The following is a 13,410-nucleotide window of genomic DNA, read 5'->3' as shown; positions in this document are numbered from 1 at the left end:
GTATTGTTTACTTCACAAACCCATCAGGTGTATAGGTGTCTAGCCATTCAACATACCTTTTACCCTGACTTAGCACCACAAACGCATGAGAAAAGCAACAGAGTTATTACATGGACACATATACATGATTGCATGAATACATCAAATGAGTACAAAAGTGATATTAAACATTTATCACCTAACTTTTACTCTTAGCTTATTGTATGTCCTCAGTATAAAAACAAAATGGACATACTATCAACTATGCACACCACCACAAGTGCAAAAATCCATGAACATCATAATATAAAGAGTGTTTTAACAATCATTTGCACTGATTGTAAGGTGAATAAATCAGGATTTGCTTGTATGTGTAATAAAGGGGGCATGACCCGCAATGGCCCAATATCCAAATTTGCTTGTTATGCATTTCTCTACTTCTGTGCCCAATTTGGTGCTTTTTTGGAGGGTTGCAGCCTTTTTTCACTGCTTAAATGTTTTGGCATAGGTATTACTTCTTTTGTAATTGCAAGCCCCAAAACCAGCCATAGACTGGCTTTGTGGTTCCTTTTAACTTGTTTTTCAGTTTTTTTTCTTTACTTCAGGATTTTTTGAAGATTACGTGTTAATGCCTATATCATTAAGTTTAATTGAAACTAAAATAGATTGATTATCATGTAGCTACTAGGGTGACTTATTGCACAAATGAACCCTGTACAGGGTGTTACACAGCCAACAATCTACAGCAAGATCTATAGGATAATTTTTCAGGGCTGCAGTTGAACACTCCACAGTGTGACTTCTTTGTAGCTGAATTAACTCTCTGCTTGGTTGAATCACAAGAATACTAAGAAGAAAGATATAAAGAAAATAAGATGAACTGTATCTCAGTGATGGCCTTCCATATTTGAGTGAAGTTTGGAATGGAAAATGCCCTACCATAGCAAAAATGGTTATATTAAGCGATGGATATGTTTAAACAGTATTTCTTGATTCCTATAAAAAGAGCTGAAAAATATACACTTGTCTGTTGGATGCCTGTACCAACTGTACTTGGCTACACAGCATGTTGTATTCTAATAGAGCACATTTTTTTCTGAGCACTTCTAATAGAACACATGTACAATTTTCTATAGCAAACTAAAATTTCCACTGATAGATCTATAAGATTATAAAACCTTACCATTCTAGTGTACATGTACTAAATTAAAACTTTCATTTATAAGGTAGAAATTAAATGAGGTGAGCAACTGACAGCAGAGGCAGAGTGGTAAAGGGTTTGGGCATATAGGGGTGTAGGTCCCTGATTCAAACCCTGGAGAAAACTTTTCTGATGTTCTTTTGTGCACATTAGTTTGTACTCCTCAGTGACTGTTCTATTAGCATGTGTTGGAGGTAATTGTGAGTGTGTTTTGAATATCCTAATTATGGTTTTTCTCTTTTAGAAAAATACGTAAGAAACGGGTAAGAAAAATTAAGATAAACATTGAAGCACACGTATGCCTCAGTAATGCCTTAGTGGATTCAACTCAAATCTGAAATATGAGGTGCCCTCTCCTGAGGAACTTTCCATTGCAAAACTGGTAAATTTCCATTCAGGCACCACTGAGCTACAGATGCATAAAACGTACCATTTTTTGGTTTCCGTAAAGTACATACTTATCTATTGCGCAGGTGTACTGATAACAAATATTTTATGAAAATGTTACTCCATGCTCAGTTATCCACGTGGAGCATTTGTTACAGTGGAAGTGACCATCAAGTAGGGAAGTAGTCTTCACACATATAGTACCAAGTTGAAGCAAATCAGCCCAATGATTCACCACAACAGCTATGCACTTCAGCCTTTCAGATTTGTTCTTCTTTATGCAAACTTTACAAAAATTGCTATAAAGCACAAGCATGCAATTTGATTACCTTGAAACTTGGTCACACCAATAGTTGCAAATCTAGGTATAAAGTTTAGTATAGATCAAGTAAACATTTACAGAGTTACTGATCATTGTTGTTTTCTTTTAAAAACTGAGTTCTAGGATTTTTAGACCATATTTTAAATGTACAAACACTGATTGCAGTATTAGATGTATGTTCTATTAGAATGATATAGATTTACTGTAATACGTGATTTAGTTTACAACTGTTCTGTTGTCACTAAATTATCACTATTATGCTTGTAGAGAGGAAGAAACATGAATAACTAAAGTTAGACTCTATTTAGGCTGTTTTGGGTGGGTAATAAATCTCATATACTCCACCTTGTTTTCTAATATAATCTACGCCTTCAGGCACAATATAACATATGCTCAAAATCTAGGTTTATCCAATCGCTATGCATTGTTCACATGCAGTGATTTAACGAGAGCTATTATTTTGTCACGTGAGGACGCATAGTTGCCATGGCACTAGTATTATTGCAAGAAAACCAGCCGCTCTTGCCGAGCCTACAGCAGAAACAGCCGTGGATGAGGTAAGTAATCTGAGTGTAATGTGAAATAGAGTCTAAAGCAGTTATACGGGCACAATGTGGAGTATATGAAATTTATAAACTCTCAGGCCCTTAGTAGCGCCCTCGCTTTGCTCATACGCTACAGCCCGGGCCTTCGGGTTTATAAATTTCATAGACTCCACATTGTGCCCGTATAACTATTATGTAATTCCTTATGCTTGGGGGTTTGCAAATACAAAGAAACAAACAAGCTGTGCAAAAGGTGCAGCTTTTCAAATGCCTAGGGTTTAATAAAAAGTTGTGAAATTAATGGTGGAAGAATGTAATTATGTTAATGCCAAACTTTTGACAGCATTCTCATGTCAGTAAAATTAATATCATTACTACCATTAATTTAATGAAAGGGCCACACCATTTTCACAGTTTAGTTGTTTTGATAGATTAATAAACCTTGAAATAAATCTATATACCTACTGTGTTGCAACACAAATCCACTAAATACAGTATATATTTTAAAAGTGAACTCAAGTTGCTCGATACTGCCATGCTACATTATTTCACAACTTGGCTATTTTGGCATGGTTGATTATGCAACAAATATATGAAGGCATATAATGGGCTAAAGAAAGTAGTTAAATTTTCCTCTTACTTGTAACAACAAGTTCTGCAGAGGACACATCACTGTCTCCATACTGGTTCTTAACAATACACCGATATGAACCTCCTTGTTTCCAAGTTATATTGTTAAGGTTGAGAGTGTCTCCAGTTTCTCCATTCATCTCTTCTCCATTATGTTGCCACTGGTAAGTGAAGTTCTCTTCTCCAATGCCACTCACTGTAGTAGTAAACTTGGCAGATTGCATTGTATTAACACTCTGACTGGATGGTAGTATATTTAACCTTGGTAGACCTGTACAGCAATGCAATATATGACACATGCCAAATTGATGTTGTGACAATCAAACTGCATGCATATTTGGATGAAAACCACTACAAAACTAGTATTTTTTAAAAATTGTTAATTTAAAAATGAAGTAGGGATCTATGCAATAGAAAGTAGTTAAACAAGAGATGAATGATGGTGTTACAGCATAGCTCAATGGGAAGTCCTTACTTTGGCATTGAACAAAATAATAATAGCTAATGTGCCAAAGTAGGGACTTTCCCACTGAGCTATGCTGTAATACCATCATTCATCTCTTGTTTCACTACTTTTTATTGCATAGATCCCTACTTCATTTTTAAATTGACAATTTTAAAAAAAATACTAGTTTGTTTAGTTTTTTGTTGTGGCACAGCTGCTACAATGTAACTTGTATTAGTTCACTTGTATTTTCCACATCTGTAGGTATGGGGTAGGCTTGTGCCTATTATGCCGGCATAATTTTGAGAATAATAGGTCACCAATTTCGTGATAATAATTCCGGAATAATAGGATGATTAAAGGCATAATTTTAGAATTATTGATGTCCACGGGAATAATCGGTGGAATTAAAGGGCATGTCTATTCTTGATTAGCTAGAAGAAAGAATTAAGCTACTAAAAGTGATATATAGCTGATGTAATTATACGAGTGCTGGCTGAAAAGGAGGTGAAAGCCTTTAAAAGATCGATTTACTCTTATAGAATGCTAAAATACTCTAATAGAGCAGTCAGATCATGACTAGCTACAGAAACTAAATTAGAATTATTTTGGAATAATAGACTAGACAAAAGAATAAAAAAAGAATAATAGGTGAAAATTTTGGGAAATTCTGGAAAGAATAATAGGTAATATTTTGAGCATAATAGGCTCAAGCCTAGTATGGGGAAGGCAGATACCATCACTTATAAACACCTTGCCCATTTGCTCAGTGAGAAGTGGAGTTACCCATATTCTGTGGTTATGGGCAGGCTTCGCTGTAGTTTGGGGTTCTCTTTGCTGCACATGTGCATCAGGGGATTGCGTTCTAGATCCAAGCATGCTATGTACCTCCGGCAGTCGAGGTTGCTGTTGCTGAGGGGCACCTGTCTCCTTTAGAACAATAATGTAATATACTAATGTGCTTGCTTCTTTTCCTTATAAAAATAGCTATGTTTACTAATATGTAACTGTTCTATCATACATGACTGTTGTATTAGAATGACTGTTGTAATAGAGTGTATCTTGAGTCAGTGGAGTTAGATAGACTAATAAGGAGTGAGGTGATCTTGTTTACTGTTATGTAAATAGCTAGATTGTTAATAGATGGGATCTCCGTACTCTTTCGCTATTAGTCCACCAATAGGTCTTTATTTGGTGGGCATGGTTGCAAACCTATCGTGAACCGGATCCCAATCATGAAGCTGCAGATATCTAGCAAGTATACCTCTTATAGTAGTGCCAGGACTGAGGCACTTAACTGTGGCATCTAAATATGCTATTGAAAGAAAGCATTGATACGGAATAAACGCCTTAATATGGTTTCGTTGGATGAAGAAGAAGACAAGCAGCCTGACTGAAAATAAAAGAAAAGACAAGGCGCAAAGGGCCTGCACTCTTTAGAACCCCAAAAGGCACATCCCACTGGTGAGTTTATTATTGTGGTGTAAAATGGTGACCATGCACTGCTTCATTTAGCCTCTAGTCTTGCGGCTGTGGTCAGTGAGGCAGTGAGGCAATGAGATAAAATGAGTTTTTTCAATTTTAAAAAAATTCTATATCCGGCCACCTGTAGGTGTTTTGCTATATGTAATGCTGTATTATCATACAGTACAACAGTGCTGAATAGTAGGGACCACAAAGGAGTAGGCGTGACCCACAAAATAACATCACCCAAAAAACAGCCTCAATTTCCCCTAATGATGATGAGGCAGTATTGGTTAGGTAAAACTGAGTCCAAACAAGCTTTCAGATCGACCTGAAATGTTTTCAACAAGTTGCCACAGAATTTTAAAAGCAAGTTGCTATGGAATTGTTTTAAAAATTGATGATTTTCCACTGACTGACTGAGTAAGTAACTGACTGACTGACTGATGCCTTCAGACAAGCGTATCTCGATAACGGCTAAGACTACAGGCTTGATTTTTCACTGTTCGATGTCGCTTCAACCTCAGAGATGCCTTTTGGCATATCGCAGTATGTACAATGCATTCTTCATGGACTTACCAGCATCCTCCTTTGTGTCCCATTCATCTTTGCTGACAGCGAAAAGTGTCGATTTGGTGGTAGTACATGATGGCTTCTCTTTATAACGGAAATCGTCCGTAATTTTCATAGTGGCTATTTTGTTAGCAGAGGTGCTTTTCAACCAGTTCTTGATTCGTACTGCTATGTAATGGGTTGAACATAACCTACAACAAAGTGCAGTGGATACTTCACTTTTCATCCGGACGATAATTAATATAACTGGGGTGCGTGGTACCATTTCTTTTGGTATGCAGGGATTGCAGAGGTTCTTTTTGAACAGCTCTTGATTCAAAATGCTGTGTAATGGGTTGAAAATAGCTGACTACGAGTGTAATGGATACTTCACTTTTCAGACGATAATTAACATATATAGCTTGGGGGTACGGCACCATTTCAGGTGCAGTATGTGTGGGTTCACCAGTCAAAATAATTATTTACAAAGAAGCCAACAAACATATACACCAAAAAATTTGGAATTTTCAACTAGAGTAGGGACCATAGCACATCGATAAAAAGTGCTGAAACAAGTTTGATATTAAATCACAGTGAAACAATAAGAAGTGTTGTATCCCTAATTGAGCAACTCTAGTCAAAAATTCCAAAATTTTTGGTGTACTTGTGTATTATATGGACTAGTACTATTCCGTAAAGGTGATTTTTGTCATGCAAAATGTCTTTAGGATGATTTTTGAAGGAAGAATTTTGGGCAGAGTGCAAAATTTTCACTAAGATCCCTACTTAAACGGTACTATCATACCATTTGATTCAATGTTAGGAACAATCGATGTTTGTAAATAAGTAAAGGGAAGGACTGTTGCTGTGTGCAGTAACTCTAGGTTTATCCACAAAAAAAGTAATGGTGCTTGTTTATGGTATGACATTTAACATTAAAAAAATTATATCATGGCATCCTTATAATAGCCTAAACATTTATGGTAATCAAGACTCATGGTAGTGAGTCACGAGGTCAAGAAGCACAACAAAGGACGCGCCCACAATAATAAACACCCGACCACTACTATGAGTCATTTACACGAGAGATCGATTATGCAATCTTTTAAAATCCACATGGCGAAATCTCAGCCTTACTAAAAGATTCCACCTCGAAACCAGGGGCATGTAACCTTTGTATAATGAGTAACTACCACACGAAAAGTCAGGCGAATTGTTGGAGTAGTTTGTTCCATCTCCCATCCATTTACCATGCGTTAATTAAATTATTTATTCAAATGTGCATCGTTCTTTTTTTCATTTTCTTCATCATCGCATCCCATTGGGGCGATTTTCTTTCAACCATGAAGTCGTATTGTAAAAAGGCTGCGGCTATCAGGGGCTTTTTACACAATGTATCTGTACATTTAATTTCGCTAAAAGTTGTTTGTTAGTTTATGAGATCGCTTTTGTGCTCTTTGAAGATTTAAACTTGCCGCCATGACGTCGAGGTGTGAGGCGCCTGCCTTAATTCCCAAACAGCGTGAAAGTGGGCAAGGCCATTACATTAGCCATAGCGAGTTGGCTGATTTGATGGACACTGTGCTGTCAACTCCGGGTTTAATTATGAGTCCAGTCACCGATTTGTTTTAAATTCGCCACGGTGTGCCTCCACTGACTCGTTATAGCGTTACTCCCCCATGCAGGGCCGTACCAGCATATAGCTGTTTCATACCCGCTGTAGTGTTGGGATACAGTTGAAGTAATTTACTGCTACATTACCCGTGCACGGCTCTGATCCTGCTCCAGCCATTCAGTGCCGGTGAAACTTCGATTGTTCACTACTGAAAAGCCAGCATCAGCGCATCACCTTTCATTTACAGCCCTTGTTAGACCCTCATGCAACCACCCACCATTATAAAAACTCTTTAATGATAGCATGAATATACTGTAATAGTAAACGTTTACATTATGATGATCCCATAAAATAAAAAACAATGACTACAATAGCACAAGAATCCAGATACACTAGTGTTTGGCCATGAAGTCCACCAAGAGTTCATAATATAGTAGTGGGGTCTTGGTACCACAAATTAATGATTTGTCCATTCACCATAAATTCACCCACCAACAGTCACAACATCAGTATCCACCCTGCAAATACAGAAAGGGATACAGTATATGGTAAAGCACAGCTAACTAAAAAAATGTAAATATGTATAGTGTGTGTGTAGCATATGTGTGTACATACTATTATTCAAGTTGAGTATGTGTCTGGGCCAGTTCTTCAAATCCAGGACCCTGCCATTGTCCCACAACTAATATGCACTACACACATACACCAACATTCCAATTATACTCACCACATGTTGTAGTTGGACTTCAACAAGTGTACTTTACAAAAGTCTTTATTGTCAGGAGGTCCTACATAGGTTCCTTGGGTTGATCAGATTGAGGCAGGTCTTGTATGGGAGGAGTAAAACAGTGTGACTAACACCTATACAACATGAGCATTACATCATTTTATATACATTAAAGTGGGCATCCCACATAGCCATTCCCAAGATGTATTATTCGGAGCTGGTAGCAGTTGATGACCAATTTTGTAATATATTACTTGACTTATTTTGTGGTTCTCACCTATGCTACATTTTTGACATAACAATTTTTGTTGCTAGGAGACATATAAACTAGGAGGGACTAATGGTTATAGCATAATGGTAAACAAGTTACAACAGCAAAGGAAATTTTATAACCAGCAGTCATCTAGTTGATAGATAAAGGCAGAAGATTCTCCAGTCCTTGTTTAAGAATAAGCACATTAGCTGCTATAAACACAACAAACACAAGACAGCCTAACTGTTAACACAAGGTTTATGATGCAAACTCATTATGCACCTACCAATGTGTTGCCCCACCACCCCCCTTGGATGTAAGTGGGGTTTTGCAAGGGGAATTGACATGAAACTGCTGCCCCACTATGGGGGACAATCTAAGCCCCCAAGTATTTTTCTACGCTATGTCAAATCCCGAGTAAATCCCCACGTTGCAACTGGAGCCAATGGGTGGGGATTTAACACAATAGGTTTGCCCTATATACCATGGGGCTTTTAACATTCAGTTGTGCCCACTATAGCCCCATATATGCCCGAAGGGAGGGGTAGTGGGGCAATACATTGATAGATGTACTACAGGAGTAAATAGATTAAGCCTGTACCTTGCGGGCCTAAGCATGTTCCTCTCCTCTTTTGAAAAATAATCTTTTATTGCCTGGCCCTAACTGGAGTTTGCCTGACACCTTCAACAACACAAAAATTAATGCTGTCTAAAATGGTTAATTTAGCTTCGACCATTGGCAAACTACAACACTCAACAATTATATCAGAGTATACATAACTCTATATATCTGCCCAGTTACTATATAGTAGGGTCCATGGTTGTCTCAGATCTGCACATATTATCATCACATCAATCGATTGATGCATCGTAATTATGGTATACTGTATGTACGCATTGAGCTGAGCCCTCAAAAACATTAACTTATTAGTTTTGTAGTATTGACGTACTTGCTAATCATTCAAATGCCTGACACATTATTTATAGCCAAAGATTTCACCATACACTAGAGGAAGCCATAAAAGTATATAGCCTTATAGCCTTTGATCAAGGGGTAGTCACCTCCATACCACCAATTGATGCACTTGCGACCGGGATCAAGATTTAATCAAGTGATCAAGGGGTATATTTGCAGTGAATCAAGCGATCAAGGCATCCACAAAAGTGGCGATCAAGCACCTTTGAAAGCTAACTTTGGGCAACACGAGAATTTACTAAGCTTTCATGGTTGACAATCAAGAATCAAGGCTCTTGGAAAGATGAAATCAAGTGATCAACGCAATATTTTGGCAATCAAACTTCTTGATCCCGGTTGCGAGCACATCAATTGGCGGTATGGAAGTGACTATCCCTTGTTGATGGAAGCATTTGTCTGCTCTTGACAACTTTGTTGTCATCACCAACCATCTGATTGGTTGAAATGTTGAGAAAAAATCTTTCATTTTTTGCTGTTTTCTCACTAGGGTTCAGCTCAACTTGTTCGCAGTCTGACCCACACAGCCGCTAGAACAAGCCAGCTGCAAGGATCTGGCCTACAAAAGCATAGATAAATAATCCCAGGAAGCTACTATGGTGTGGGGGATTCCTGTCTAAAATTACGACGGTAGTTATATATATCCGTTTACAATGACTTATACACAAACTTACTTGGCAATTCGTTAGGAGAATAGTGTGATGTATTCAGCGTCTTCATGTCCATTCCGAGGCATACATTCAGCAACAACTCGCAGCCAATTCGCCTCCACTTGTTACGCACAGCGACTAGTTATATCACCAACCCACCGCTTCAGGAAGAACCATTAAGATGGTAGCCTTGACTTTGTCACTATCCCTGGTTATTTTCACGTGAAACATCACACAAAATATCACGTGAGTCCTTGAGGGAAATTTGAACGAGTTTTCTCTTAGCAAGTCACTTTTAGTAGTGCTTCTAAACACTGAACTTGAAGCTTTTGCTGATTTAGCTAGCTGATCTGATACTGAAGCTGTTATTATGCATGCATGCATGTATGCAGTGTCTCCTATGTAATATAATAGCCAATCTTCAGTAACTGTATGTTCTCCATTAAGTCCATTCAACAAAAAGTAGTGATATCCTGTGCCAAAAACAGCCCAGCTGTAAAAAAAGGTGAGGCCAAGAATGCATAAGTACATGTTCATGGAGTAACTACAACCAAAAGACATGATATCAAAATCTGGCCAAGAAAGCATTTACAGTATAGACACTTTTATGCATTCGTTTTCTATATGCTTCACATTATCACATCCAGCTAGCTGTACATATGTGCTTGCAATATAAACAATACTACTGAGACGATAAAAGATGATTACACTGCATTGTTACCAAAATTAATTTAAATAAAAATTTACAATTGGTTTCTACTTGGCCATCTTTTGCACTGTATATTAAAATAAAAAGATGGCCAAGTAGAAACCAATTGTAAATTTTTAGTTGAATTAATTTTGGTAGCAATGCAGTGTAATCATCTTTTATCATCTCAGTAGTATTGTTTATATTCCAAGCACACATGTACAGCTAGCTGGATGTGATAATGTGAAGCATATAGGAAACGAATGCATAAAAGTGTCTATACTGTAAATGCTTTCTTGGCCAGATTTTGATATCATGTCTTTTGGTTGTAGTTACTCCATGAACATGTACTTGTGCATTCTTGGCCTCGCCTTTTTTTACAGCTGGGATGTTTTTGGCACAGTACTGTTTAAGTACCCAAAAGTGAAGTGCACTACCTAAAATGCCACCTTTAAAAACCATCCTATATAGAGACATCTTACGCAAAATTATTTGCAACACACTTTATGGGGTACCACTCCAATTGTTAAACCTATTGCTTATTGGTGTATTGTGCACCCCTTTACTAGAGTATGGATGCCAGCTTTGCAACCACAAGAACATTCAGCTGCTGGAAAGGATCCAACATTGTGCTGCTTGTTGGGTATATGGTAGTAGGTGGGATCCATCTATTTCTACTTGGACCAAACCATCTGATCAGTGTTTAGAGGAGTTGGGATGGCCTTCATTAAAGTCACACCATGACTACCTTTCAGTAAGCCTTCTTTATGACATTATTCATAATAAAATTACTGTTAAATTTAATGACTTTTGCTCCTTTGTATATTCATGTACCAGATACCATTCATTTTGTATAGCTCTGCTACAGTCTATCATCATCTCATTCCATTTCTTTGTTTTTGGTAACACACCATTTATCTGGAACAAGATCCCATTTAGCATTCTATCCTTATCCAATCGTGATGCTTTTTGTCATGCTGTTTTGAGTGTTTTGGTGCCATGTAATACTTTGTTCGTGTTGTATTTTTGTAAATATGTTTTCTATTACATTGTTTGTATGCTTTTGTCCTTTGTATGTATCGAGGAAGCACCCTTGTGCAGGCCTAGCCTTTTGGCACCACATCTTCCTCTTCAGATAAATAAGATAATAAAAAAACTAGTATATTAAAAATTATTAAATTAAAAATGAAGTAGAGATCCAAGCAATAAAAGTAGTGAAAGAAGAGATGAATAATAGTATTACAGCATAGCCCTGAGAGAAAATCCCTACATTGGCATGTTATAACAATTATTTTGTTCAATGTCAAAGTAGGGATTTTCCCACTGAGTAATTCCATCATTCATCTATTGTTTCACTACTTTTTATTGCTTGGATCCCTACTTCATTGTTAAATTAATAATTTTTAATATACTAGTTTGTTTGTTATATGTAGTATACAGCTATACACGTGTGACTGTGTCACTATTTCATGTCTCGGTGCTAGCATTATAAATATCTAGATTGTTCAGAGGCATGCTAGATCACTAACCATCCATAATGGATCCAATCTTAAGATTACAGCGATTTACAGGTATTTACCAAGCATAAGCACTTTAAATAATTTTGTGTCATCTAAATCGGGGGGGTTAGAAAACCCAGACCGGACCGGACCAAAACTCAATTCTTGAAGTAAGCCAATTCACACAATAGCTATAACATACAATTCACACAATGGCTAGCTATAACATACACTCTTCACCTTGTAGCCACTCTGCCAAGAACACAATTAGCTAGCTCATGATGATGGCTCAGACTGCAACAGTGATTATGCACAAAACTTAATCTACCATAAAACAACCTAGCTAAGCTAAACTACTTTACTACATTTCACTATACAATCACTACAAAGCTACAGTACAAGCTCTATCTGCTGTGCTCAAATGTTACACACATGAGTAACCGCCAGAATTTATTAGAATCATGATATACAAAGTGAAAGGAACTAAGATAACAGCAAACCTTCTAACTTATTTAAGGAATGGTCATAGATGACTGGCTAAACTAAGAAAGATAAGGTAAGTGCACCTAATTCCAGACAGTTCCTAACTCCGGACACTTCAAATAACTATTTGGCATCATATCTCCAAAACTATCTACAGCTTTTACTTGAAAATTGAGGTCATTAATGCTTCATGTACGATGATGCTGTGATCCTAAATTCAGCTTAAAAGTCCAGTTAGATTTTCCAAACGAGGTGGTTATTTATTGCCATGTGTGGAAAAATTATCAAAGATTCTTTGATAATTGCTGCTTATTCCCAAACTCAAAGAGCTATCTCGCTGATTTTAATACAGTGTAGAGGAACACCTATAACTTACGAATGTACCAAGTTTGGTTTGCTAATAATCAGCCAAGCACTTGCTATGGATGATTTTGTAAGAGCCAGTCTCATTGATGCAGCATAAATATTTGCGAAAATACTTCTAGATTTGAAATACCCATAACTACACAACGAAAGGTACTATAACTCTCAAAATTGACTATGAAGTGGACAATAGATGCAAGTTAATGTGGCAGTGTTAAAAATTCGAAATCAACTTTGGAAGTGCTGTTTCAGGCATGATAAAAAGTGTCTGGAGTTAGGAGCATGCATGAAATTTACACATAGTTGAATTTTGAAATGCAGCCCCTTGACAGATAGAGATATTTTGATGAAACTTACAGGAATGATGTACCATAGGATAGGCTTTATCACCACATTTTAAGGTTTAAATAATTCATTTGCATGGCGCAGACACAACACTGAAAACAAAAACTGTCCAGAGTTAAGCACACTTACCTTAGGCTAGTGTGACACAAAGCTATATGCCCAGGGTAGCTAAATAGAGATTTCTGGAGTAGTAAGGTTTTATGATTTAAAGCTTACCTTGACATGTAGCTACAAATACTCCATTACTCATTTTTTTCCATTACTCATTCATCACCACTGAAATATGTTT

The 13,410-nt window shown here is 37.1% G+C and overlaps 1 protein-coding gene across 1 annotated transcript in view; it reads right to left on the bottom strand.

The window, feature by feature from the left end:
* Window positions 1-10,818: 10,818 nt before the first annotated feature.
* LOC136257068 (uncharacterized) overlaps window positions 10,819-13,410 on the bottom strand; it is a 65,180-nt gene continuing 62,588 nt past the window's right edge. Inside the window, exon 4 of the mRNA XM_066050180.1 lies at window positions 10,819-11,349. Coding sequence (XP_065906252.1) covers window positions 11,312-11,349 — 38 coding nt within the window. The 3' untranslated portion in view covers window positions 10,819-11,311. The remainder of the gene's footprint in view (window positions 11,350-13,410) is intronic.

Source organism: Dysidea avara, chromosome 5 (assembly GCF_963678975.1).
Source record: "Dysidea avara chromosome 5, odDysAvar1.4, whole genome shotgun sequence".
Taxonomy (NCBI): domain Eukaryota; kingdom Metazoa; phylum Porifera; class Demospongiae; order Dictyoceratida; family Dysideidae; genus Dysidea; species Dysidea avara.
The sequence above is the reverse complement of the archived record's forward strand: the minus strand, read 5'-3'. Positions and strand labels throughout refer to the sequence as shown.